Source organism: Hirundo rustica, chromosome 14, assembly GCF_015227805.2.
Source record: "Hirundo rustica isolate bHirRus1 chromosome 14, bHirRus1.pri.v3, whole genome shotgun sequence".
Taxonomy (NCBI): Eukaryota; Metazoa; Chordata; class Aves; order Passeriformes; family Hirundinidae; genus Hirundo; species Hirundo rustica.
In genome coordinates, this window is record NC_053463.1 from 10,498,453 (window position 1) to 10,523,766 (window position 25,314).

Consider the following 25,314-nt stretch of genomic DNA (forward strand, 5'->3'; position numbering starts at 1 on the left):
CAAAAGGTACCAGAACTAAACTGACATACTGTATTTATTGCACAAATTTCCCCTAAAATTGGGAATGGTTATTATAATACAAGAACACATCTTGGGAAATATATACAAAAACAGAAGAGATAACAAGTATGTACATTTTACCCAGCATTTTACAAGTACCACCATCTAAATAATTTAGAGAAAGCAAAAAATTGTCATAAAACATCTCTAAGAACTAAGAGGGAAAACATATGCAAGGTGTAAAATCTGTTCTTTTAAACAGTTTTTTGTTCTTAGCAGCCCAGTGTTTGCCAATTGCAACAAAATCAAATTTGCTAATTGGTGTGCCTAGTACACTTAGGTTTCAGCCAGAAAATTAAGACATGTTAATAATGGATTGGGAATAGTGGAAAAAAGAAATCAAACATTAGCTTTCTATTCACATAAAAGAATTGTGATATATTTAAAAAGTCAATGCTATATCCTGTAAAAATCCCTTTTTGCATTATTTAACAAACAGACATACGTACCACATTGTTCACGTACCCAAAAAGTTAACTCAGGGGCAAACTTCCCATCAGGCAAGGGTTTTGGTTGTGTTCTGCCCACAATACTGCTGAGAGCTGGAGAGGGTGCTGCCATGCCAGGAGGGACTGGAGCTGTGGGAGGATGACGAGGAAGCTGCATCCGTGGCTGCTCCGTCTGGGACTGACTCGACACATCATTAACGCCATTACTGGGGGGTGTTGGGCAGAGGGCAGCAGAGAAGGTGCCAGCCAACAGCCACCTCCTTCTCCTCTCATGTTAATACTCATTGCAAGCCCTGCAAGGGCCTTTCTGGAGAGTCAAACCCATTTCAAAGTGACCCCAACAATTTGCACAGTAAGGAGGACCAGTATTCTCCTGTAAGGATCATTCTGGGCACGGCCCTGGGGGATGCCAGGGTGAGGGTGCAGCTGCCCAGCTCTCTGGGCACAAGCTGTGGATGAACTCACCCACGGCACCTCCCAAGGCACAGGCAGGAACCGTCCTCTGCCAGCCCCAGCAGCACTGATGCCGCCAGGTCACCGCTGCCAGTCTCTGCACAACACGGTGTACTAACTGCTGCCTATTCCATGTATCCTAGCAAAGGGTTAAACATCCATGTTCTGAGTGCAATCCTATATTTCATTAGAACTGTGTTTACACAACTGGGCCCCTGTTTTGTGCTCATTTCAAAAGCCAGATGTAATATAATTGTGTGGCAAGGAAAGGACATTTGAGAAATGGGAGAAACAAATCCTTGGATCACATATTAAACACGAGGTTTTCCCCTGCAGCAGTCAGCATTAGATTTTATATACAAAAGAGTTTCCAATGACACTGCCTGTATTAATGTTGGGGTCACTTCCTGATGTAGGCTCAGGCCTACATGGAAGGGAGGAGTGGGTTTGCCACGTAGATCTCCCTGGAACAGAGTTTTAGGTGACAGATTTTAAGTAGTACTGAAAAACCACTCCTGGTGAATCCTGGCCCCAGAGAAGGAAGGGAGGAGAGTTCTGTCACTGACAGAGGCGGGGCAGGGATCTCTCCTATTGTTTTCAAGTTTATCAAATGGTTAAAATAGATTTGTACTTAAAGTAATTCTGCAAACAACAATAGCAGGCGTGCTGTACTATTGAAAAGATGATTACAGAATGACATATTTATAGAAATTTTATAAACTTTAGCGACCAAGTGAGTATGTGTCTCCTGCTTGTGTGGATAATCCATGGATTTCAATATACTAAACCTAATAGATGAAAACAGACGCTAAAAATCAGCAACATTAATTGGCTGCTAGGACAAATATGCAAAGCAAAGCCTAGAATGAAGTGTCCAGTTAAACTGAGGTAGTAGAGCCTTCAAAAACATAATCCACCTCCCACTGTCTATTTACATTACTTACACCAGGTTGGGTCCATCAGCTACTCGTACAGCTGTTGTATATACAATGACAAACCAGCGATGGCTGAGTAAAAGAGAAATGCTGAGAATAAAATAAACAACATTTCCTGCTGGTAATTACACAAGTGAGTAGAAAAGGGATTAGAGTCATCTGCAGCAAGAGTATATTTGTCAAAAAATAATTTGGATATTACTACGCTATGGTGTAATCAATGTTCATTTTTTTTGAAGAACCGTTTTAAAAAATGTATCAATTAGTACCTGAGCAATTAAGGGTAATAGTCTACTCATTTTGTCCCCAGTGCTTTGGTACAATTACTTCTAGTTCATTATTTCAATAGCTGACTGACTGCTGTAAAAAGAATATGATGGTCCAAGATTTTATAGATCATAAAAAAGTTAGAGGTAATTGTCATGTCATTCTGGGGAACCCACAGGGAAATTTCAGCCAACATTCTCTTTAGATTATTTTTGTTTTTAACGTTTTGATTATGTTGAGGAAGAAAAGCATCATTTAGTATAAAGCAACATTTAAACATTATAAACATTTAATACTGGTTACAGCATCCAGCCAAGGATCTCAATTGCTAGTTTGTCTGTTGGCCTCTTCCTCCGTTCTCCCTATTGCCCTCTGTCCCTCACTATTTCCTCTTCCCAGGAGAAATATCATAAATAAATTCTGTAGCTGACTGTCATTAATAAGCTTCTTACAAAAACAAAACAAAACAAAAACAAAAAAAACCAAAAAACAAAAAACCAGGCCCCTGCCCCGTTCTTCCTCTGGGAAGTATTCAGAATTGGACTGTGATGCGAAAAAGTAGAAGTTGTTTACAGATCATTGCAGCTTGAGAATTACAGATCCTAACGTGATCCTCCTCAGCTGAAGCCTGGCTGAAGGCAGCTGCTCCCTTGTTCAGTTTACATGGGGTGATGGCATCACGTATCTCTCAGAGCAGTTCTTCCTCCGTTCCCCCCTATAAGTCACGGTCAGCCATCATGGCAGAAACTGCTAAAAAATGCATCTCTTCAGCTTTGCTAAAATCTCCACTTTTCTGTAGCAGAAATCTTGGGCTAATTCAGTTTTCCTTTTTCCTTTCTTTATCCTTTTTTATAAATGGCCAAGTGGGAGAGGAGAAGTCTCCAACTGTTTGCACACTGTGCAGTCATATATGGAGGTGCTGCAGCTCAACAAGCAGTTTGTTTTACTTGCTGCAAAGAGAAAGGAGCCAGAACAAGTTGTCATCCACTTTGCTTCGAAAGAGGCAAAAAGTCAAAGTCTGTGGCCTCTGGCATTTTAAAGTAGGATCTGCGCAACGTACGGAGAGTGAGTGCTCGCTACAGCTGCCAGCAAGGGGAGGTCGCTGGATTCAATCCTGAAAGGAAGCAGAAGAGTCATGTTTAATCCAACCTGAAATGTCACTGGGCTGAACACGTGTCAGAACTCACACCGCCTGCTCAAGCCCCAGCATTTGTACTTGGGCCACAGGCTACACACTGCAGCTGCCAGATTGTTCCTCCCACCCCTCCAGATGTGCCTGCTCCCACAGTGTCAGCACTGCCGGAGCTCCCACCTGTCTGGTGCGTTTTTAACAGGGCCAACAAACTGGCGAGGAAGCAGATGGAGGAATCAAAATTCCTGCCTAACCTCAGAGTAAAGGGAATAATAGTTGGTGGACACAGCACAGGAGCAGAGACCCAGCTAAAGCTGCCATGTCCGGCACCACACATGCTGTGTGTGCCTCCCTGCTCACCCTGTACTCCTCTGCAGCAAAACGTACTCAGAGCCTTCCTATAAACACCCCTTAAATAGCTCCTCTGCCCATGTCCCACACCCACAGGGAAGTATTATGTGCCTTACATGACACAGAGAGTGTTTCCTGCCATGTAGGGAAAGTCAGCCTGGAGGAATCAGGTGCCCCATGTTGTTCAGTGACAACTGAAGGGAGTTCAGTGACAAAGCAGGGAGTTTGACAAGCTCCAGAGTGCTGAGCCCATCTTCCTGCCCACGGGGAAGACAGAAAGGCCAGGGGCTCCCTGTGATTGAGCAATGGCTAAGGAGAAGCCTGAAGCCATGGGCAGCTTAGGAGTTCTGGTCCCATTTAGGAATCCATTTCGCTGTGCTTAGGAACAAGCCCAGGTGGAGGGTGTGGCACCAGGACAGCCAGGGTTACACTGCTGGGAGAAGTCTGTGACCATACCCCAGCACCACGCCCAGCTCCTTGACGTGGACTCTCATCTGGCCCTTGAGATACTCGGACAGCATCTTGCTTTTGAAGTAGAGCTCCTGCAGCCGATCCTCCAAGTGCATCACACACTAAAAAGCAAAGGGAGTTGTGTCAGGGAGAAGACAGAACCAAACCAGAAAGCACAGATCACATACCCCCGTTGACCGTTCTGTGGCCGTGTCTAGGTGAGATATTCACTGGCAGGACTTTAATTTTTCAGCAGAAGCCTTTGATTACATGCTAAATCAAAATTAATGAGCTGTTTTGATTAGAGTGGTATTTCAATAGGCATCACAAACAGCTACACCAGAAGTTGCACTGGCTATGAATACAAACACTAGGCAGAGCCTTACACATCTTTAACCTGTGAAGTTAAAGGGTGCTTCAAAACCATTGCCCTCGTGATTTTCATTTAGACTTACAAAGTTTGGAGATAAATTATGCTTGTAAAGCTGAAGAGTGGAATGAAGCAGGCTGGAGACGAGACTGGAGACTAACACTTCTTTTCCTAGTTTATTCTCAATCATTCGCCTCTGGCTACTGGCCACTTGCACCGTCCATTTGTCCGTGTCTGCAATAATGCAGACAGCTTCTGCAATGGGCTCGTCCAGAACAGGGTGCTAGGAACAAAAAATGAAGAGCAGAACCCTGAGAATGACAAATGACAGCAGTCTTTTCACAAAACTTCACCATCCTGGCTAGCAGAACAGCATCCCAGACACTGCTTCACCTAAAACACATCTGCCCACATTGCATTCCATCCAGTAAAACCACAGCGGCTTTGTGAGCAAGGCACAGTCTTAGAAGGATAGTGCCTATTTTATCTTTTCTTACATGCTTTAAAATGTGTCACTGGCTGACAGTTACATCTTTTGGTATTTGATATAAAGAGTTCTGATATATCTAAAGTGTATTTTAAACTCCTAAAACTGAAAGCACCTAAAATCCAACTTGCTGTTTAGCGTAGCTGCATTAACGAGGTCAGATTATTCCCAGCTGTCACTGGTTTTCCTCCACGGGAGGCCAGCAGAGGGAGTTAGGAACCAAGGCTGTGCCTTGTACCCACCCCTGCTGTGTTCCACCTCTCCAAAGCCATGAAAAAGGGTTCAAAAAAGGGGGTATTAGGTCCCTCCCTAATAAACTTTCTGGGTTGAACTGTTAGCAGTTATCTACTTCCAAAGAGTCAGCAAGGGCTTCACACAGGCACTGGGATGCAGTTACTGTTTTACCTGAAGATTAGCACAAAAATCTCTCTCAGGCTGTATTTCAAGACACATCTGTGCCACAGCAGCAGGTGCCTAACACTGCTGCCTCTCTCACCTGAAGTTCAATTACACTTCCCAAACAGCTTAAACAAGCCCCTGGAACAACCACTCAAGGAGCAAAACTCATCCCCTGTTGGGCAGGGCACAAGGCAGGGGGACAGGCATGCAGAGAAGGGCAGCTGGTCTAATGCACGTTGTTAAAGTGAGAAGTAGGGAAAAGCGGATTTTTGGAAAGTCTCAGGAAAGTGGCTGCTCACCAGTCTGCTTTTCCTTATTCTCTGGGGAATAAACCAGGCAGGAGCAGATGTCACACTTTCAGTGACAGCCTGCTCTCTGCATCTTTCCTGCTAAAAGGGGGAGGAAATACCACACCAGTCATGCCCCAGTTCATCTAGGGAAAAACTGCTGTGGAGAAGAGATGATCTCCAACATGTCAGAAGCACGAGTTTCCTTCAGACCATTATCTTTACATTGGTTTCTCCTTTTCCAGTGAAGACAGCGCTACTGGACACATGGACTACCATCCTAAAGAAGGCACAATGTCACCAAAACACCGAGCATTCCTGGAGAACACATTCTGCCACACCAGCAGCAGCACATTGGGCACACATGCAGGGACAGAGGAGGGAGCAATGGGAGCTTCTGCACCACTGCAGAAGGACTCTGTGCCCAGGAAGAGGCACAGCCCTTAGCGTATGGGCTTGTTTAACATCATCCCATCCTGTGGGGACGCAAGCATCAGCTGCCAAGCCTACAAGAGACAATGATACAGCTTAGCACTGAGATCCATCTTCTCAGGGCACAACCTCCCAGCTGGCTTCCGTGGGAGTCTGAGCTTTTGTGCTCTAGATTTGCAGCGAAATATCCACGTTTTTCAGATCCATTAATTGAGAGAGGAGAAAAAATTGGTGACCTGGGACTGGAGAAATCTGACAGGAGCTGTGACAGGAAATATTTCCACTTCCAGCAGGTTTGTACCTTCACAAACATTTATCTTTCCCTACTGTGAGAAATACATTTACCAAATATAGCTTAATTACCTGCACAGCATGAGACAAATCTGACACCAAACAGTGCCTCAGCTTTTCATCACTTCCTATTCCTTGCAAAACAAAGTCAGGGACGTAAGATGAACAGTAGCCTCCTAGCAAGGATCTTCCAAAATTGGCAATACTGGGCTGGACAGAGTTGACTTCAACTAACTTTGACCTGCAAGAAAGGTATATCAAAGAGATGTACAGCAGTAAGCAGCAAATTCAGTTTACAGAGGTTGCATTTCTCTATCTTTCATATCTCTTCTAACTTGAAGTCAAGCACTTTTTTAAAAGTCTACAGTCAGCTTTTGCAGTCAGCTCATCATGGAAGCAGAGAACACAAGCCAAGATCACAATACACCATTAGCATTTTTTTCCAGACCACTGATCTCTCAGTGTTCCTCAACAGCCAGCAAACTCAAGAGACACTTTTCCAACCCCTGATGCCAAGTTAGGCTACAGTCCTCCAAATATGTGACATGAGAAGAGGCTCTGTTAGCGCTGAACAGTACTTACCCAGGGAAGGGAATCTCATATTCCTCTGCCCAATCTTCTTGCTCTCCTCCATAGTAGTTACTGCCCAGTCTAGTTAGATCATGGCCTGTATCCTCACTTTCGCTGTCACCCAGGGCACTGTCTGAACTCTCATTTCTTGGAATGTCCCAATCAATTCCCGGGGCAACTTTTTTCTCTACATTTTCTCTGTCCCCATGGGGGACGCGAATAGAGATTTTCTCTCTTTGGTCCTGCTCATTAAAGCAGTTTTTGTAGGTCTCTTGTCGAACAGAGTCCATAAATTTACAAAATTCACTAGGTGGTTTGCAAGCCTTTGTACACAGCTTTTTAGAAAATTCTACACTACTGTTGTGAGCAAGAAGGTTCGAAGCCGCTTGCCCTGGAATATCATCAGTAGTCCGGGTGTCAACTGAACTGTCATCAGTGAAATATTCATCAAACAGACTCATGCTCTCAGCACTGTACGGGTTTGGGTTCCAGCTCTGATGCTCACTAGCAACTTGAGGAAAGGGTTCAGCTGTCCCACAGTCTCTATTTTGGTCCTCAACAGTTTGTTTAGCTTCACAGTTCTGATCAGCAGACACTCCTGCCTCCGCTGCTGGCGGGCTGTGATGCCTGGCAATTTGTTCCACTACTGCCTGACTTCTCAGCTCAATGTCTGAGTCAGGTGACATGGAATCTCCGATGAGGAAAGTCACCTTTGTCTGAGCCTCGGCCGCGCTGCACGGGAACGCGTCCATGAAGAGCTTATCGGGCGGCTTCTTCTCCACAGCGATGCCGGGTGTCCTTGTGCCGCCTCCCGCCTGGCTGCCCGCCTCCAGCGCATCCTCGCTCCTCCACGGGCTCGCTGCTGGCACCAAACAAGATTCTGTCCCCACGCATTTCTCGGGCGAAGCAGACCCCGTGCACACCGTAGTCTCTAGTTTGGTATCCAGGCAGGGCCTCGGTTGTGTCACATCCACAGCGTCTTCCTGGCCGTCCTCAGGAACGATGGTTCTGTTCTCATCTGAAGAAGATTCCAGCTCGACCTTAGGAGTGCTTTGCGTGTCTTCTCTCTCTTGCTGTGCAACACCTTCTATGTTCTGTGCGAGGGAAACGGGACATTTGCAGTATTTACAGCTGCAGTTGGGAGCTCTCATCTCTTCAGACTCAGTGGGAAGCAAGTTGCTCCTGTTCTTGTGCATTGTGACAAGCACATACTCGGACTCTTCCACTTCTCCTTTCTCCAGCGTGGTAGTGATAACAGTGCCAGGCATGACGATGGCCTCGTCTTCCCCGTTTTCCAGAAGGTGTGTCTCTTGAAGTTCAGAGCATCTGATGAAGTAAGTGAGGAAATAAAGCAACCTCTGGACCAGGTCATGTCTTTTGCCGACCACAACTGTTTTCGCTAATCTCACAGGTGATCCGATGGCCCCATACAGGTCACCTAGGACAGGATATGAAACACACAATTATTTGGCATCTTTGCAATAATTTATTCTTCTAACAGCCAGCTGTTGTGCCAGTTTTCAAAGACCAGGTCTACAAGAGAAAAATACTAAAGCAGTAGAGTTACAACATCTGTGCTGTATTCTGTTTTCAGTAAGAGAAGCCCAAAGATGCTGTTGGTATCATCTGTAAGGTGAGCCACTGGTCAGGGATCTGATCTCACACATCAGGGAGCATTCACACCACCTCATTCCAGCTTTGGAGACTCATCTCCTGGGATCCTTATACACCCATGGGAGAGAGGAGGCATCTGTGCCAAATAACCCTGGAGAGTCTGGAAACTGTGCTGGACTTTTACCCACAAGAGAAAGCTGTAAAAGAAACAAACCTATGCCAGGAACGAGGACAAAAAGTGACCGTGACAGGTGCATGGCTGAAGCCAAACTCCTCTTCTTCCCCTCCTTGAGTTCTGCTGTGGGTTGGATGGGGTGTTCTGGCTGTACTCGAGTGACCTGCGGAAGTGCCTGAGGTATTAGGGCACCCCATGACTGCAGGGGTGAGGGGACAAGGAGTCCTCTCAAAGGCCACCCTAACCACAGTGCATCCCTCAAGTCACATGAGGCCTGAAATCAAGTTTTCTTGCCAACACCCTGGCCATTCTTACCTGTACAGTAATAGGACAGCCCCAGAAAACCTTCCTTCCCTTCCCTAATCGAATTCCATGAGAGTGTGTGTGCAGAGCAGGACAATCTGACCTCACCCGCTCTTCTCTACTGGGCAATTATCAGACAGTGTGACCAGTCCCACCACTGACTGGCCTCCGAGACCTTCCCTGGGGGTTGCCAAGCTGTGACTTCCTGCTCTACATCACTCTGTTGTATTAAAAGTATATTCACTTTTGATCAAAAGATTAATTTTCTTGATTTTCTCATTCCAGACTGAGGTTTAGCGATAGTAGCATCCCAAAAAATAAAAGCCTATTTTCCTTATAGGAGGAGGAGGACCAGAGGAGGCCTGGAATCCTCCACCAGCACCACAGCAGGTGAGCTTAAGGGACCCAACAGAGATGACTAAAGGGGGCTTTACTTTTTGGCTAACATTTTATAATGGACAATGCCATAAAAACTTAGAGCATAAAAAAATACAGCAACCACCTCTAAGCTTGAAGCACACTTTTGTCTCCTTTTGTACTGAAAAATAAATAACCTGGGAGGGGAGTAACAAGCATCATAAACCCCACCTCGTGCACTCCCATTTCTGTAAAGCTGCTGGGGATTTAGAGGTATTTGCCACGTACCGAGCTGAGCCCACAGTGGGTTGTAGGGATGAGTTTTGGCCAGCATGTCCACACTCTGGGAAGAATGCTTCTCCAGGAAGATCCTTATGGGTGGCTGGCCATTGGGCATGACAGTGGGGACCCAGGCCAGGTGGTTAGTCAGCACTGCAGTCAGCAAAGCTGGTAAAAACCTGAAAGTAAAATGTTCAACACGTTGGGTTTTATTCCAGATACACACTCAAGATGTTAAACTGACAGCAGCTCTATCTGTATGGATCAAAGATTAAAGAAAGAGCCTGAAAAAATCAGCAGAGATCATCCCTTCAGTCTTGGTTCCTTGGGGAGACAAAGGATGGCTGGACCCTCCTCCCATCCTTGCAAAAAACTTTTAACTATGTCTTCTTTTTTTTAGAACACATATTTAAAGTAAAATGAAATATTTTAACTTTGTGGCATCTCATTCTTTTTGGCAATAATTATGAGACTTCCTATTTTGCAAGTTTTATGTTGGAAAACATCTCAAAACCTATTTATTTCATTCACTGTAAGAAAGCAGTGGCATTGTGTGGCCCCTGTACTCCAAGGAGATCCCAAACCCTTAGCACTTGTGAGTAGGGATGAGTTTTCAGCATCTGCTCACAGCTGGGGCCTGAGGCCAGGGCCAGAGGTAAGTGAGCACTAATGAGCACAGCAGTTCTTTAGTGGCATTTTAAAATGATTTAAGGTTTGAGAGCAATGTGTGGTCTGACAGTATTACAGACACAGCTCTTCCTGAATGCCTAATCCTGCTTGTCATATGATAACTGATTCTGAAAGGTAGGTTAATGCCTTTGTAAGGTATCTTCATCCCCTTCCAGACACCCACACACAACACACACTTCCTATGGACATGTTTCAGATGTTCAGCCTCTACCAAGATTTGGGAAAGCAGGAATTTAATGAGATAATTTCTTATTTGTTTCATAAAGAAGGTATTTATGGATGGCCTTTTGTTTCTTTGATTACCAGGATTTTAACAACCGATTTAAAAATTAGTTTGAAATAAAAAGGCACAATCACATATGTAACTGAGAAACTGAAATCCACCATACTGATTTTTGGAAGCATTTTCCATCAAGAAAGTGAACTCCTTCATGAAGCGATGGCATAGCTGGTTCTTCTCTGGTGTCCCTGACATCATGGTGAGCCAGACAGGCTCCCCAATCCGTGGCATCGTGTAGAGATTGCAAATAGTTGTTCTAGAAAACAAAACCAAAAAGTCCAGGTGGTTAAAGAAAAAACCAACCAAACAAAAGCAAAAAAAAATTCCAACAACGCCCAAAAAACCAAACAAAAAACCCCAAACAACAACAAAAAAGTAGAAATCCCAACTTAAAAGAATTCTGTGCAATATTTAGATCCAGCTATCATTTCTATCAGAAACAAAATTTCTCTCGGCAACCATTATCCAAACCATGTTGTTCATTAAACAGTACGAATTTACCCTTTAGCTCTGAGAGCTGAAGCTCACAGGTTCCTCCTGCATCCACCTGACCTGATCCCAAACACAGCAACACTCCCTGTCACGATTCAAGAGCTGCCCTGTTCTGAATGCAGAAGGAATGGATGATTCCTTCTTGCTTTTATCTCCCTGCTTGTTCTTAATTTCATTTCAACCAAACTTCTGCTTTATTTATGACTAGGACAAGATTATACGTATCTGACTTATAAAAATACCTTAACTTCCTCCTTGCTTTAAAAACTTGGTCTATCTCCAGGCCAAACCTACCCAAGTGTGGGTTTGTAGAGCAGGGAACCAGTTCACATCTTTAGCTTTAAATAGAGAGTATGAGAGTCAAAGTGATCCTGTGGCTGCTCCTACTACACACTCACCGCATCATTTTTGACTCTACAGAGGACAGCAAATGTGTGATTAAAAACTGGCTCTGCAATAAAATACCAGATTAAAATCCCTCAGATTACTGTTAAAACTACTCAAAAATACAAACAAGTTATAGTTTAGTTTTAAGTACAAAGCCTACATTGTGACACTATGGGAAGATGTATTTTTAACACAGTAAAAATGTAAGCCTGAAAAAACCCAAAAGGACATGGGAAATGACTGATCCATTCAGGTTTCTCCCCACCTAATGCACTGTTTTTTCCAGGCAAAGTACTTTTGTTTTGAAAGGCAAAGATATACATTACCTCACTATCCCTAGCACCACCCCTGATTTATAAAGATCTTCTCTGGACATCGTGCTCTCAAAATTTATGGACACTTTCAGAAGCAAAGTGCACACCAGGCAGGCAAACACACTGGGGCAGCAGCTGCCAAATCTTCCATGGTTTAGTGTTTGAAGTGAAACTCCCAGGAAGTGAGAGCTGCACGCCAGCAGCAGCACAGCACATCCTGCCCTGGTGCAGGGGCTCCCCGGGGAGGAGGGAGTCACCCCCCAGTTACTGCAGCTCTGGGCACAGAAGCAGCTGGGTGGTGACCCCAGAGCTGCTCCCCGAGGTCACCAGGCTGCTCCAGAAGGACGAAGGTGAGGGGGCAATGGGATTTGTCTGCCTTACTTCTTCTACCAGTTTTCATCAAATACAAAACCCATTCTCTGTGCTCATGCTCACAACAGTCAAAATCAACCCTGTCTTCTTCAAAGGTTAGACCTTCAAATCCTCCACTGCCAGAAACATGATGAGAGCACCACAAAACAGTCAGTGCTGGAGAGGGGGACAGCTGAGTTACCTCTGCACTCTCCAGCCCCCAGAGGCTTTGCTCCCTGCTGGGTCACTTTGGAGCAGCCTCAGCAGCTGCTCCATGTTACCCTCTGCTGCTGGTCCTGTCCTGGGAGGAAAGCCCAGCCTGCTGACAGGGCACAAGTTCTGCTGCCTAGACACGAGTGGGGCACATAGCCAGGGACACCAGCACTGCCTCTGGGGCACCAGAGGGTCTCCAGCAGCACAAACAGTCTTGGGGTACTGGGATTTCATTCCTCTGCAGGGGCAAGTTGGGACTGGGGTGGGGGGGCATTATTAGGGGCAAGCTTTGTGTTCACAGCCCATTAACTGGAGTGCATGTTAAAGATGCCCCCCAAAAAAGAAGAAACCTCAAGTCCAAGGATCTCAAACTCAAGGAGTTTCAAAGCTCAAAACAAGTATGAAAACTTACACTCCCCAGACTGACGTGAGAAGCTGAAGATAAACAGCCAACTTAACATAAAATACAGCTTATTTCTCCAGCCTATGCAAACTAACCCAAGCCAAGCCTCTTGCAGCTCGGCTGTTTTGAAAAAAGAAACTACTTCTATACTAAACCCAACACATTAAAATACTTGTTTTCGTTGAAAAGATAGCCCGAGTCTTGTGATTCGTTATTTACTATTCTGGTAACCCTGGCTGCATCTGCAGCTGATAGTGTTTCCTCCAAGCCAGATCAGATTGCCCTGGCAGGTGGCCAGCAGGCATGTGACTGCAGTGCAGGGAACCCTCCATGCCAGAGAAGGCAGCAATGGCACACACACCAAGGGCAAGGATTAAACTGCTTCCCAGCTCATCAAACACCTAGGGAAGTGCTCTCCTGCCAGGCAGCAAAGGGCAAAAATGAAAACAAAACAAAAAACCAACACGAAGAAACCCTCCTCACACACTACAGGGAAGTTAACTGGATTTTAAAAATAACAATCGTTAAAAACCCAGTTGGCCCCTCTCCTCCTGGCCATCTGCAGCAGTACTCCCTCCCCCCCGCCCCCCACACACACACCAGCATGTGAGGGAAAGCTCAGCTAATGAGAGACTCTGCTCTTTTGAGGGTTCCAGTACATTTAAATTGGTTTATATTTGGAAACGCCTCCGGGAGGCTGAACTCCAGCCTGGAGCTTCCAGGCACCTTGGTCCCAGCAAGGCAGCATTGAGCACAGGGGCCAGAGGAGCCCCTCAGGAAACACCTTCACATCTCACAGGCTCTGAGAGCCAACGAAGCCCTGCCTGGCCAAGTGGAAAGGAAGCCCTGAGCAAACCCCACCCCAGTTCCTCTGGGGTCTGCCTGCCCTGCGGGCACAGATGGCAGCGCAGCGAGCAGCCCTGCTCCCACAGTGAGCACGGCAGGGCTGCTCCCTGTTCACCCTCACCCACAAACACCCCCAAATCACCCCAAACCACCCTGGCCTTTGGCCTCGATTTCAGTGCCAACTGTCAGTACCAGTCCAAGGCATCTTTCCCTGGTGCTGTACAAACCTAACGAGCCAGATAGCTCCTCGTGGATTGAAGTATCCTGCTGCAGCCCCCTTCCTCCCCAGGGAAAACACACTGACCCTCAGCACTGTGCCCCCAGAGCTGCTCTGCTATTTAGGAGCCACAACATAATGGCAAAGCTTAATTCACATGCATTTGTTCCCTGTCCTCATTCCTTCCTTACAAAGATGATTTTTTCCTTAAAAAGGGACAGCAAAACAAAGGCCATCCCCCCTGCAGGGAATGCAGGAGCAGGGCTCCCCCCCAGCTCAGCGCCCATGCTGGCACCACTGAGCACAACGCACCACTCAGTTCACAGCAGCATAAGCTGCTTAAAAATTACTGGCAGAAAATAGGATCAAATCTGTCTGCCAGAAAGCAGAGAGGTGTTTCCCCAGGCCCTGAGATCAGTGTTTCCTTGCCAGCCTGCATTTGTGCCACACAGGTATTAGTTGGATGCATAATCTGTGTTATCAATATGCTGCCTTGGCTTCAGGGACCAGGGGAGCCCAAATGTTTATGCAAGTACAGTAGCTTATTTCCTAAGTCATGCGTCTGCACAGCTGACATCCACAGAGAGTTCTAAGCCTCTAAGTCAAGTGTTAATAGCTAAACCCATCAGTGCTTTAGAAAATTAAAAATTGCTGTAAAGTGACTAATGATGCAAAGGTAGGCCTGGAGCTGGGCACCAAACTGATGGCAAATTTATCAACAGCCTCCATTTGCAGCTTTGTTTTTCCTCAGATAAGACAAAAAGAGCAAAGGAAGGCTCTGTTTTGCTGACTTCTCCCCCTTCACTACCAGCAGGTAAATGCCTGCTGACCCAGCTCCCTCCTTGCAGGCCGTGGAGTGACCTCCAGCCACAGCCCCTTCCCTGCAGAGGGGGACTCTGGGGTGGCATGTCACCCTCCCTGATCAGCAGGGCAGCACACCCTCCGTGCCCACTGATCTGAGGTTATTCTAATCGCCAGATGAGTGCACATCAGCTACTCTTGAGCACCTCTGAAATGCTGGGGGGTTTAAAGAAAAACAAACAAAAAATAATTCTTCTTAAAACCAACCAGACTGCAGTGAGTTAAACCAGCAACAGGATTACATTTTAGAATCACCAGCCCACTGAAGTCAGCACCCTTCTTCCCTCCAGCACAATTTGCTAAGAGGACAGGAATCAACATAAGTCTCAGGTTCACCAGTCACAAAGGACTGTCTCCTGACTTCCCCGTGACTTCAGTGGGAAAGCAGACACCTAAAGAGATAATAGTGTCCTAAATGGGTTTGCTGAACCTGTGCCAAAGCATCTTTGTATCCAGCCTTTGGTATTTAAATATACCTCTCTGTTCTTAACAGACACATGCATTGCTTTGAAAAGGAAGAGGGTCTTGCATGTCATAGAAATTAGGATGAAACATGCTCTTGCATGTCACAGGGGCACAAGGACCCTGCCTAGACTGGTGCCACCAGCTGTTGCCCACCTCTGAATGCAATCCCTTAAAAAACCCCAACAAAACGCAAAATTGCCAAAGGCTGCTGCCCCAGGAAATTCATTTCTATGAAATTAAACTGGATTTAATTTACTTCATTACACTATTAAAGAGCAATATTTATATCACCATGGAAACCTCTGCATAAAACTGGTGGTTACATGCTCCAAGTGCTGGTTATGCAATGGCCACGTCATGGGAATGATCCCAGCTCCTGGTGTGCAGTCAGTGCCAATCCGTCCGTGTCTGCTGGGACAGTGCTTTCCTCCTCAGCCCGACCACAGCAGCCTTCCTCACCCCATCCAGCTCAGCACTGCTGAGCTTCCCTCCAGGAGGAAAAGCCAGCACAGGGAATTTGGCCTGTGTTCTCAGGTTTTGGGTTTTTTTCCTACTTTTGACTTGGGATAGGTGCCCCTCCCCGCTCTGGAACTGTTTAACTTGGAAGGACAAAGGAGAATGGGCAAAGTCTGCCGAGTATATCTTGAGATGGAATGTTTTGGGGGGAAGGTTTGGAAAACAGCTGGGGAGCTGGTGTTAACAGAGGGTGGGAAGGCATAGAAATGGCTCAGGGAGACCTGGGAGGAGAGGCAGAGCAGAGCTGTGGGAGTGGAGGAATCATCGTGGCTGCTCCGAGTTGCTGAACTTGTCTCAGGCCCCGGGGCAGGATCAGTGGATCCCAGCAGTCATGAGCTCCCTCTGCTCCCTCTCTTGGCACAGCTCATCCCATCCACCTCTCACCACAGGCCCACGTGCTCCCTCTTTTCTGTCTTCTGTCCCTACAGGACATATCCTCTGCCTTTCCTTGTGACTGCCTGGAGGGGAGCTTCTAAAAAAATTTAAAATACCCTGTGCCTTCATCCTGCAGTGCTACCTAATCCATGGCATTCAGGTAGGAAGTGGAATTGTAGAAAAATAAGTGAGCACTCAGGATCCTTCTCTGTTCAGTAAAATACATCCTGATGTCAGAATTTTCTTTTTATAACATCAGAGTGCTGTCTTCAATAATGTCTCTAAAAAGTAGCTCTACAGTGGTTGTAAAAGGAAGCACCCTGCCACTCCCATCTGAGAGGAGATGAATCACTCAAAACAGACGGATTTCATCTTAACTCCCTCCCCATGACTTCAACTATGGAAAGAAAATACAGCTAAATGCCAGGGATGTGCTTATCTGTGCTACTTTGTGTAAAACCTGTTGAACAGAGAGGCTCTGCAGGTACCAATAGTCCGAGATTACAGCACTGCATTTTACTGTGGGAAAAGACAGCTCTCCCTCTTCCTAGGTGTTTTTCTAAAGTGCCTTTAAAGCACAGCTTAGAGAGGGGTGAGCTTTGCTCACGCATCAGGACAATACACACTGGAGGAGGATTTCCCTAACAGGGCTTTGCAATGCTTTTCCCCCTCTGTACAGGCCACAATAGAGAGAGAGGTCACTGGGAGCTTCCTTATCACCTAAAGCACAGAAAACCTCTAACATCTGTGTCCTGTTCACACAAGACTGATGGATACACACACCTGGAAAAATCCCAAAACTCAGACACATTAGAATGGCTTGGTATCACCGGTCCTTGGCTGTACTAACTTTTGCAGAAGACTTTAGATGTTTTAAATTACTTATCCTGCACTAAGAAGATCCTTCTAAAATAGGCTCAAGTGCTTTTGGAGAAAAGGACACAACAGACAAGAGACATAAGGCTCACCTGAACTCATTTAGGGCATCCACAATTCTGTTATATGCCAAACTCCGCTGGCTGGCATCAGCTGATCTCCGACTCATTTTCATGGCCTTGAAAACAATCATTAAACAGATAAGTAACACAAAGCTACAGAAGCTCAGAAAATGGAAAACCAAGTCATGTGTTTGACTTTATCTTTCATTCAACTGGTCATGCAAATAATTTTTTTAACTGATAAAGTGAACGGTCCAAGTGCCAACTTTCCCGTCTGAGGGAAGACAGGTGAGGCACATTTGCAGCTTCTGCCTCTTTTGTGCTTTTCACCATTCAAGGCATAAAAGGGGTCAAAGATTTAACTGCAGTGATGCAATTCCCACACCCAACATCAAGCTGATCCCACTTTTGTAACTAGCAACAGGAGTTAGAAATTAATTTGTCGGGGCTGGGAGAACATACAGCAGTATAAGTGCAAGAAGCTAAAGCAGCTGTGTTTACCTGTTCTATTGCACTCTTCAGTTTGTTCATGTGACTCTCAAAAAGAGGGAAGTGTGAGAAAAAGAACTCATTAAACTTGTTGTTTTCATCTTCATCTCTTGAGAGTGAAAAAATAACCCCAATTGCTATCTTTTTCTTCCTAACAATTCCTGGGTTTGGACCAGAGCTGTCATCTGACAAGTTGAAGCTTTCATCCATGGACCTTGGAGCATGAAGAAAAGGGAAAGTTAATGTAATACACTGTGTGAAGTTGTACCTTGGTTTCCTGTCTAATTCAATTCTTCAACATTAAACTTCAACAAAGAGCTTTTGCTTGCATGTGTTGTCAAATCATCATCATTGAAAACAACCCCTTTGTGATTTTTTACAAACAACTATCAATCGATTCTGCGATCACAAAAGTCTGGAACTAGATTCAAAGCATTTGTAGGATCAGAATACGGTATTCTAGTTCTCTCCGATCCCTGCCAAGAATTTGTGTTTTGAGTAGGCTTTTAGGGCTTCTTATCCTCAAAAATACAGCCTACAGATTTACATGTCGCTGAAGGCTTTCCAGTTAGTGAAAAAAACCAACGAATGCCACGAGGAAAACAGAGACTAAAAAAGATCAGCCTGACTTACACCTCTGTAAACACCCCACCGAAAGCATCAGCAAGAGCAGATGTACGTATGCAAGAGCAGAATCAAGCTGACAACGGTGTATGGGCAGCGAGCAGCATTTCACTCCCCAGCTCACCAGCGAGGGAAGACGCCGTTCTCCAAGCTGGTCGTCTGGCTGCGACGCCAACGCCGCTGGTAGCTGCTGGCACAGCTCTTGTTCAGCGAGGAGCCCGGAGATGGAAACGGAGTGATGAGCAGACTGCTAAGAGATGCTGCAAGAAAAAGAGGAGTAAGAATCTCTCCAGAAGGAAGAGCGTTTGGAATGTAACACCAGCAACTAAACAAAGCCCCTCAAGATACACTGGTGTTGCTTCTCAAGCGCCTTCTCTTTTGCTTATCTATGTTTCTAATATAAAAATAAGCAGTTTATAATGACATTAACAAGCCATACGAGTACGACAAGGGTGGGACAGTCCTGCTGATTTACATAATAGGCAATGCACAGGATGCACCTTGCTCAGCAACCTGAGTATCAGGAAATAAATTCCTTGTGGAAAGGAGCAATGTTGATCACATCCTTCAATAGCCTTTACAACCCTAACCCAAGTGTCTGACATCCTGAATTCGGAGGGAGGAGAGGCGTGTTCTTGAGGCCAGTTTGAGTTTTCACATTACCATTATAGGAACACAGAATCACAGAATGATTTGGGTTGGAAGGGACCTTAAAGCTCATCACATTCCATCCCCTGCCACAGGCAGGGACACCTTTCACAGTACCAGGTTGCTCCAAGCCCCATCCAACCTGGCCTCCTGGATTTGGTTAGATGACAGCAAGTACTGTTTAGAAATGCTGCAAGATCATTTCAATATTTAATCTGCCCTCCATATTTGCAGCTTGCTTTAATAAAAGCCACTGCTGTCAGGTTACTGTGAGGTGCCCAATACACACCCTCAACACCTGCACCATCTGTGTATAGAGAGATGTAAAGAGCCAACCAGAACAATCCCATTTCAGCACTACTTCATGATGTGCAGAGATCCCATGACAAATATTACTGAATATTTTTGGAGTTTATAGGGTTAACACATGGAACTGCCATTACCAGATCTTGCTATACCGCTGTCTCTGTCCTCATTCTGCTCCCTTCCAGGCATATCCATAGGGTTGCTATGAACTGTAAGACAAGGAATACCAATTAGCAGGGGAATGTACGGTTCCTTTCTTGTTTGCAGATCTCCATGTAATTAATGAAACAAAAACATGCTCATTAATTCAGATCAACAGCACTGCACAAGGCCGTCACCAAGAAAGGCTGCTTAGCTGAACAAACCAAAACACTTACCTGAGAAGCCTGTATGTGTTTTTCTCAAGTCCATACACCCATTTTAGTAAAAGTAGGACTTTGTTTCCCTCCACAGATAATTTTCAATACAATTTTATTGTACCAAGAGGACGTTGGTCACACCTGTAGTACTCAGTGTATAGGCAAAAACCCACCAAAACTCAAAATAAACACAACTTCATTCTTATACTAGCTTTCTCAGGTATTATATATGTATTTTTAAAAGAATTTTGAACACTGTCTTGAAGAAATTGATACTTTTAAGTTGTGAGCAGTGCATTGGTTGTTCAACTAAGCTGTAAGCTGTCAAGATTCACAGTCTGCGTACAGACAAGATCAAAGGTGTGTCAGGCTCAACAGTCTTTAAATGTGACATATTTTACAAATATGTGTGTGAAATAAAGCTACTCAGCCATGGAAATAAGACCCAGCCACTAAAAGCAAGAAATGTCCATTCTGAACAAATCAAATTTAGCTCTAATTTTTACAGTTTGGTTGAAACCAATCCAGATCAAAATAGCATGACATCATTGTGAAATATTATCCCCATAAATATTAATTCCATATTTAAATATTTCCGTTTCCAAAACAAAACAACACAGAAAATCCCAAAGAGGACTATTAAACGCCTGCTGTCCTCTGGGGACTGAAGGAATTTATCTGGCAAGGTAAGGGAGCAAACAACACTGTCCATTTTTAATTTCTTTTTTAAATATGAGATCTTATTTGCAGGGCTGAACTACAAATCACACAGTTTGTCACCCCAGCTAGACTAGCCCCACAGCACAGCACACAGCACACAGCAAACCTGCAAAGAAAGAGGCGCTCCGGATGAGGCGGAGCGGACCTTGCTCTGAGAATGCCCGCCTGGGGCTGCAAAGCTGGGAAAGACCTACATGGCAAAACGTAAAATACACATCAGAGAATGAGGTTAGTAAAGCAGAACAGTCCATAGGGAGGGGGCCAGGGCAGGGAGAAGGTTTGAGCCAACATAAATGCAGAGTGACACAGGCAGGAGAACAGCTCTGAGGCTTTACCAGAACGCGGATGCGAGGATGAGCCTCACAGCTGGGCTATACAGCATTTACAGATTAAAATAATAGATCCAGCTTTCCACTGTCTCCCATACAAGGATGGGGTTTCTCAAAAGGGCGCTTTTTTTTTGTTTTTATTTTAAGGTTGAAAAATGATTAATTTATGCAGGCTTAAAGCCCGACTTGACCACAAACAGAAGATTCATCACAGAGTATAATGTTTGTTTTAACATCCACACTGGTGGGGTGGCTGGGAACACTGCTTCTGAAGAGAAGGAGGAAGGGGGAGAAAGAAGGCAGGAATTCATCTTAGTAGAACCAACAGTAGGTCTGAGAAGTAGTTCTGAGAATAGTCAGTACATAAGTTGAGTGAAATGATCACGTAGAAAATAAATGTTAGCAGTCTCAGTAGTTCATTTTAAAAGTAATACTGGATTATAGATACACCAGGGAAACAGTGCATTTACTGTACACAGAGCCAGAAAAAACACGTAAGTATTTTTAAAGAGTTAATTGCCAGTCCCTCTCTTAAATTTGAAGCCAACGCTCACTCCAAGTCTTGTGATTATAAAAAACACGAAGCCTGCACCTCAAAGCTCCTTTCCATTCTTTTAGGCCTCCAGCCATTAAAGGGAACACATGACCAGGGCTGCTTTGTTGTTTTTTTCAACCAGCACATCTGAGAAAAGCACCTTGTAAACAGTTCCCAGCCAAAACACATAGACCCTCCTCGTGTCACATGTGAGTCAGAAGCAGTCTCTGCTGCTGAGCAAAGTTGTTAGAAATGCTGCAGTTACAGATTAACTCCCCTCCCTGCTTTACCCAGGGTTCCCTCTGTGCTCAAACTGGAACTGTAAACAAACACTGTTGAAAACTTGTGCAGCTCGATCACAAAGAAAACTTCAGCATCCTCTTCTTGCTGGCAACCTTGTGCCTCTTGCTGCACACCCTTGCTCCGAGGTGCTCACACCTCCTGCTCAGTTCTTGGGGCGGTCACCAGAGTCACCTCACAGCTGGACACAGGTGAACACTGGCTACACCTGAATCACTCCATGCCTAAGAGCTGCATTATCAGTTAGATCACTCTATCAGTTTAAATCAATCTATCATATCAATTTAGATCACTTTAATGATACAGCAAACTTCTGCCAGGCACAAGCCACAGCATACCCTAAGAGAAGATGAAGGTGATCTCCTCTCTCTTAGATCAGGTACCTCATTCACTGTGAAAGTCACAATTGAAGTCTGAAAGGACTACTGAATATTAAGAAAAATGCCATCTTTTTAACTTTCCTGACTTAGTGAATTCAGGAAGTCTTTAACAGATAATAGGGTCTTACAAACCTTAATTGGTTTCCCATACAAATGGACTACTGCAAATTATTTTAATGAGGTACACAGCTCATGAGCTTGAGAAGCATTTAAGCCCACGCTTGGGCAGTCTTATCAAAGCCAATGTGATGGAAAGCAGTAAAGAGCCCCAAGGACCACATCAAAGTCAGAAACCCATTCAAGAGTAACAGTCATCAAATATACTCCTTACTTCCAACCCTATAAAAGCATATTTCACATACAGCAATATCCTGGAAAGCAATTGTGAAAAGAAGCCCCTTATTCCACCTACAACAGACATTTGCTTGGAAAGTCAACAAAAAAATGAAGGGAAAGGGAGGATGTGCTATAGAGCCATGGATCAGGCTGGACAACCAAGCACTGGAGTCCAGTCCTATCAACTCAACTGTTCCCAAAAGGAAAAGCCAAGACCTTTGTTATCTAACATTCATGGAGCCTCCACCCACAGCTCTTCCAGGAAAGCTGAGAACTGAGGATGCCAGATGGTTTCTCGAGACTGCTTAGCTCCCATGGTCAGCCAGAGGAGCGAACACAGTGATACTCTGTCTAATCTGATCCAAAGCTCCAGCACGGCTGTGCAAGGTTAACTGAGACTCGTTACTACACGTACTACACGTGCTCAGGTGGGCAGAGTACAGAGCAGAATGAGAATTATTAATGACAATAAAACCAGGGAACTGAGCCAGGCAGAATCGATCCTGCCTCATCAGAGAAACGCTGTTCAGGAATTTCTACAGGATGTTTTCCAACATTCTCTGTATTTGAACTTAAGTATATATAAATATTTCTGTTATGTACTTTATAAACACATATGCATCTGTGTGTACTGAATGACTGCTAATTGCCTGAACAGTCCAATTTATTCTCCTCCAAGCTTCATCAGCATTAATTTTCTGTTACATCTTTACCTTTTTTAAAATTTTATTCTATTTAGAAGATTTGCATATTCTAGAATCTATGATTACTCAGTTAAAGATATCAGCAAATAAAATCTGTTTGCAATTACCTATATTCCCAAGAAGTCCATTCATAATTGTACTGTGGTCAGGCTTTAATGTATTGCTGTCTTGATTAATGAACTCAAGACTGTCCTGCAACCTATAACAAACATAAAACATATAACAAAACCAGTGATTTGCATTTCAGTAGAATAGAGAGCTTGTTTATTGTAGCCAAAATGCAACAGACGAGGTAAGAACACAGGCTTCCACTAGAAAAAGCTTTCATAGCCTAAGCCACATCCTCAGGTGGGTCACTTAATAACAGAAAACTTAACAAGGAACCCTCTGAAGCTAGATATTTTTGTAGCACCTTTTTCTTCATCTTGGACTCAATCCCCCAAAATGCAATACCCCCCAAGTTACAATATCAAGCTTCACCATCCCAGCATGGAAGGAATGGTTCATTCATTCCCTTCGAGCCAACTGAGGTGAAGACAGCCCTGAGGGAAAGGTGAGGACACTACTGAAAGGGTGTAGCAAGGAGTTATTTTTTTTTAGAGGAAGAATTTGGAGGGTCCAAAGAAAGTCCTGTGTGTTCTTACATTCGCCTGCTCCTGTGCAATAGCTACAAAGTGTAGTGGACTCACGTGTTCAGACTGCCGTAAATGCTGCTTCCCGTGCGAGCTGTGAACACCTTGCTGAGCATGAGCTGGGGAGGGGAGCTGGAACAGCAGGGAAGACATCAGTCAGTGCCAAGACAGGCTTTGCCTTCCATTTCACAGCCCTCCAGATTTTATTGACCTTAGCATGACATAACAGCCTTTTATTTCAAAAATGACACCAGACTGACTTCAAAGCAAACACAGCAATCCCTTTTACTCTGCACTTGTGCCATTCAATTCATTATTTATCAGCACTAAGGACTGAATCTTCTGAAAACACCAGCAGCAAAAAGTTAATCTTACCGGATCTGATGAATTTTCAGTGTGGAGCCCTTGTAGCTCATGGCCACAGAGCCAAACATCATCTCTCCAAGCATGTTGGCATCTGAGGAGCACCGAGAACCCTGCAAAAAACAAACCCACCAACATTTGGTTGTAAGCATTTAATAGGCACTGTTCTACTAAGGCAACATAAAAGAGACAAAATATTCCTTATTTAAAAGATAAATATGCAAAATATCTTGCTGGAACATTGTTGAAAATGCTAAGTTGTAATCAGGATAATGCTAACAGAGAAAGTGATCTTCACACTGGCTGTGAGCTCAACCACTAAAACCATGCAACAAACCAAACCCACCTACATGAGAGGAAGCAGATTCCAACAGCACTGAGCCAGGGGACTAAACTTCTCAGAATGTGTTAACACACCTTACTGAATTAAGCCTCAACCTTGTTCCTCCTTGGCAAGAAGAATCACCAGTTCACTGGAGATGTTAGACTGTGCAATGGAGCCAAATTGGACCAATGTTTACTTGACGAAGACTGATGCCTAACTTGTCCAGGGATGATATTTTATATGGGATGAATCTCTCCCTGGTGTTTCTGTGATGGCACCATGATGCCAGGCTGAAGTGGTGCAATTCCTGCTTCTCTGGTGGCAGGAGCTTGCTGTAAGGCACACAGGCTAAATACCAAGGAGCAATGTCACTATGCTGCATCACAGGCTAGGGCAAATTCTGCAAACAAAACCCTAAAATTAAAAAATTACTCAGGGCAATCAACTGGAGACAACTGCTCTGCCAACAGACTTCTTATTTGCGTATTTTCAATGACTGTGATTACTGTCCCTTTGTCCAGTGCTGTTTCACCTCTCAGCCAGCAGAGTATTAATGCTGGGTCTCCACTTGTGCCTTGCCCTTAATAATTTAAAATGTGGTGATCACTCACTAACAGAGCTCAGCCAGTTCTCAGGTGAGGAAGTTTGGCACTGTGCAAAAGAGCAACACATTTCCTTCAAGGTGTGTGACAGCATGTAATTACTCCACTCCCTAGAGTAATCCTTCTAAAAGATCCCTTAAACCACTCACAGAAACAACCCTGCTAGAAGATGCTCAGTACACCTCTATATTCCTTATCCAAGCTCTGAACAATCAATATCCTGAATAACCATAACTACACAGGACTGAAATACAGAATGACTCAATGGTTTGGGTTGGAAGGGACCTTGAAGCTCATCCAGTTCCACCCTTGCCATGGGCAGGGACACCTTCCACTAGAGCAGCTTGCTCCAAGCCCAGTCCAGCCTGGCCTTGAACATTTCCAGGGGTAGAGCAGCCACCGTTCCAGCTCTCTGGGCAACCTGTGCCAGTGTCAGACAGTGAGCCTGGAGCACAACCAAGGACAGGGTGTCCCCACCACAGACCCCTACCAGGAGCACCAAGAGCTGTGAACATCTGACTCAGTGTTTCTGCTCACACCAGCCCACAGAACAAGGGCAGGAACAAGGAAAATGTTCATCAGCCAAAAGGCAACACGTTTACAACATTTCTCAATTTTTAGCCTTTTTCAAGCACTGTCAATTAAGCTGATGA

General features: G+C 44.8%; 1 protein-coding gene across 4 annotated transcripts in view; it reads right to left on the reverse strand.

Moving 5' to 3' along the window:
• Positions 1-16: 16 nt before the first annotated feature.
• The window catches only part of FNIP1 (folliculin interacting protein 1), a 64,673-nt gene continuing 39,375 nt past the window's right edge, over positions 17-25,314 (reverse strand). For 2 of the 4 annotated variants that reach the window (XM_040078021.2, XM_040078022.2), the window contains exons 4-18: positions 23,747-23,847; positions 23,429-23,503; positions 22,847-22,938; positions 20,262-20,345; positions 19,214-19,285; positions 18,247-18,382; positions 17,511-17,712; positions 17,040-17,125; positions 10,741-10,887; positions 9,671-9,840; positions 6,946-8,371; positions 6,436-6,604; positions 4,553-4,750; positions 4,104-4,219; positions 17-3,278 (exon numbers count right to left, since the gene is read on the reverse strand). In XM_040078021.2, coding sequence (XP_039933955.1) covers positions 3,200-3,278; positions 4,104-4,219; positions 4,553-4,750; positions 6,436-6,604; positions 6,946-8,371; positions 9,671-9,840; positions 10,741-10,887; positions 17,040-17,125; positions 17,511-17,712; positions 18,247-18,382; positions 19,214-19,285; positions 20,262-20,345; positions 22,847-22,938; positions 23,429-23,503; positions 23,747-23,847 — 3,153 coding nt within the window. In that variant the 3' untranslated portion in view covers positions 17-3,199. The remainder of the gene's footprint in view (positions 3,279-4,103; positions 4,220-4,552; positions 4,751-6,435; positions 6,605-6,945; positions 8,372-9,670; positions 9,841-10,740; positions 10,888-17,039; positions 17,126-17,510; positions 17,713-18,246; positions 18,383-19,213; positions 19,286-20,261; positions 20,346-22,846; positions 22,939-23,428; positions 23,504-23,746; positions 23,848-25,314) is intronic. The other 2 variants (XM_040078023.2, XM_040078024.2) reach the window with 1 other exon arrangement.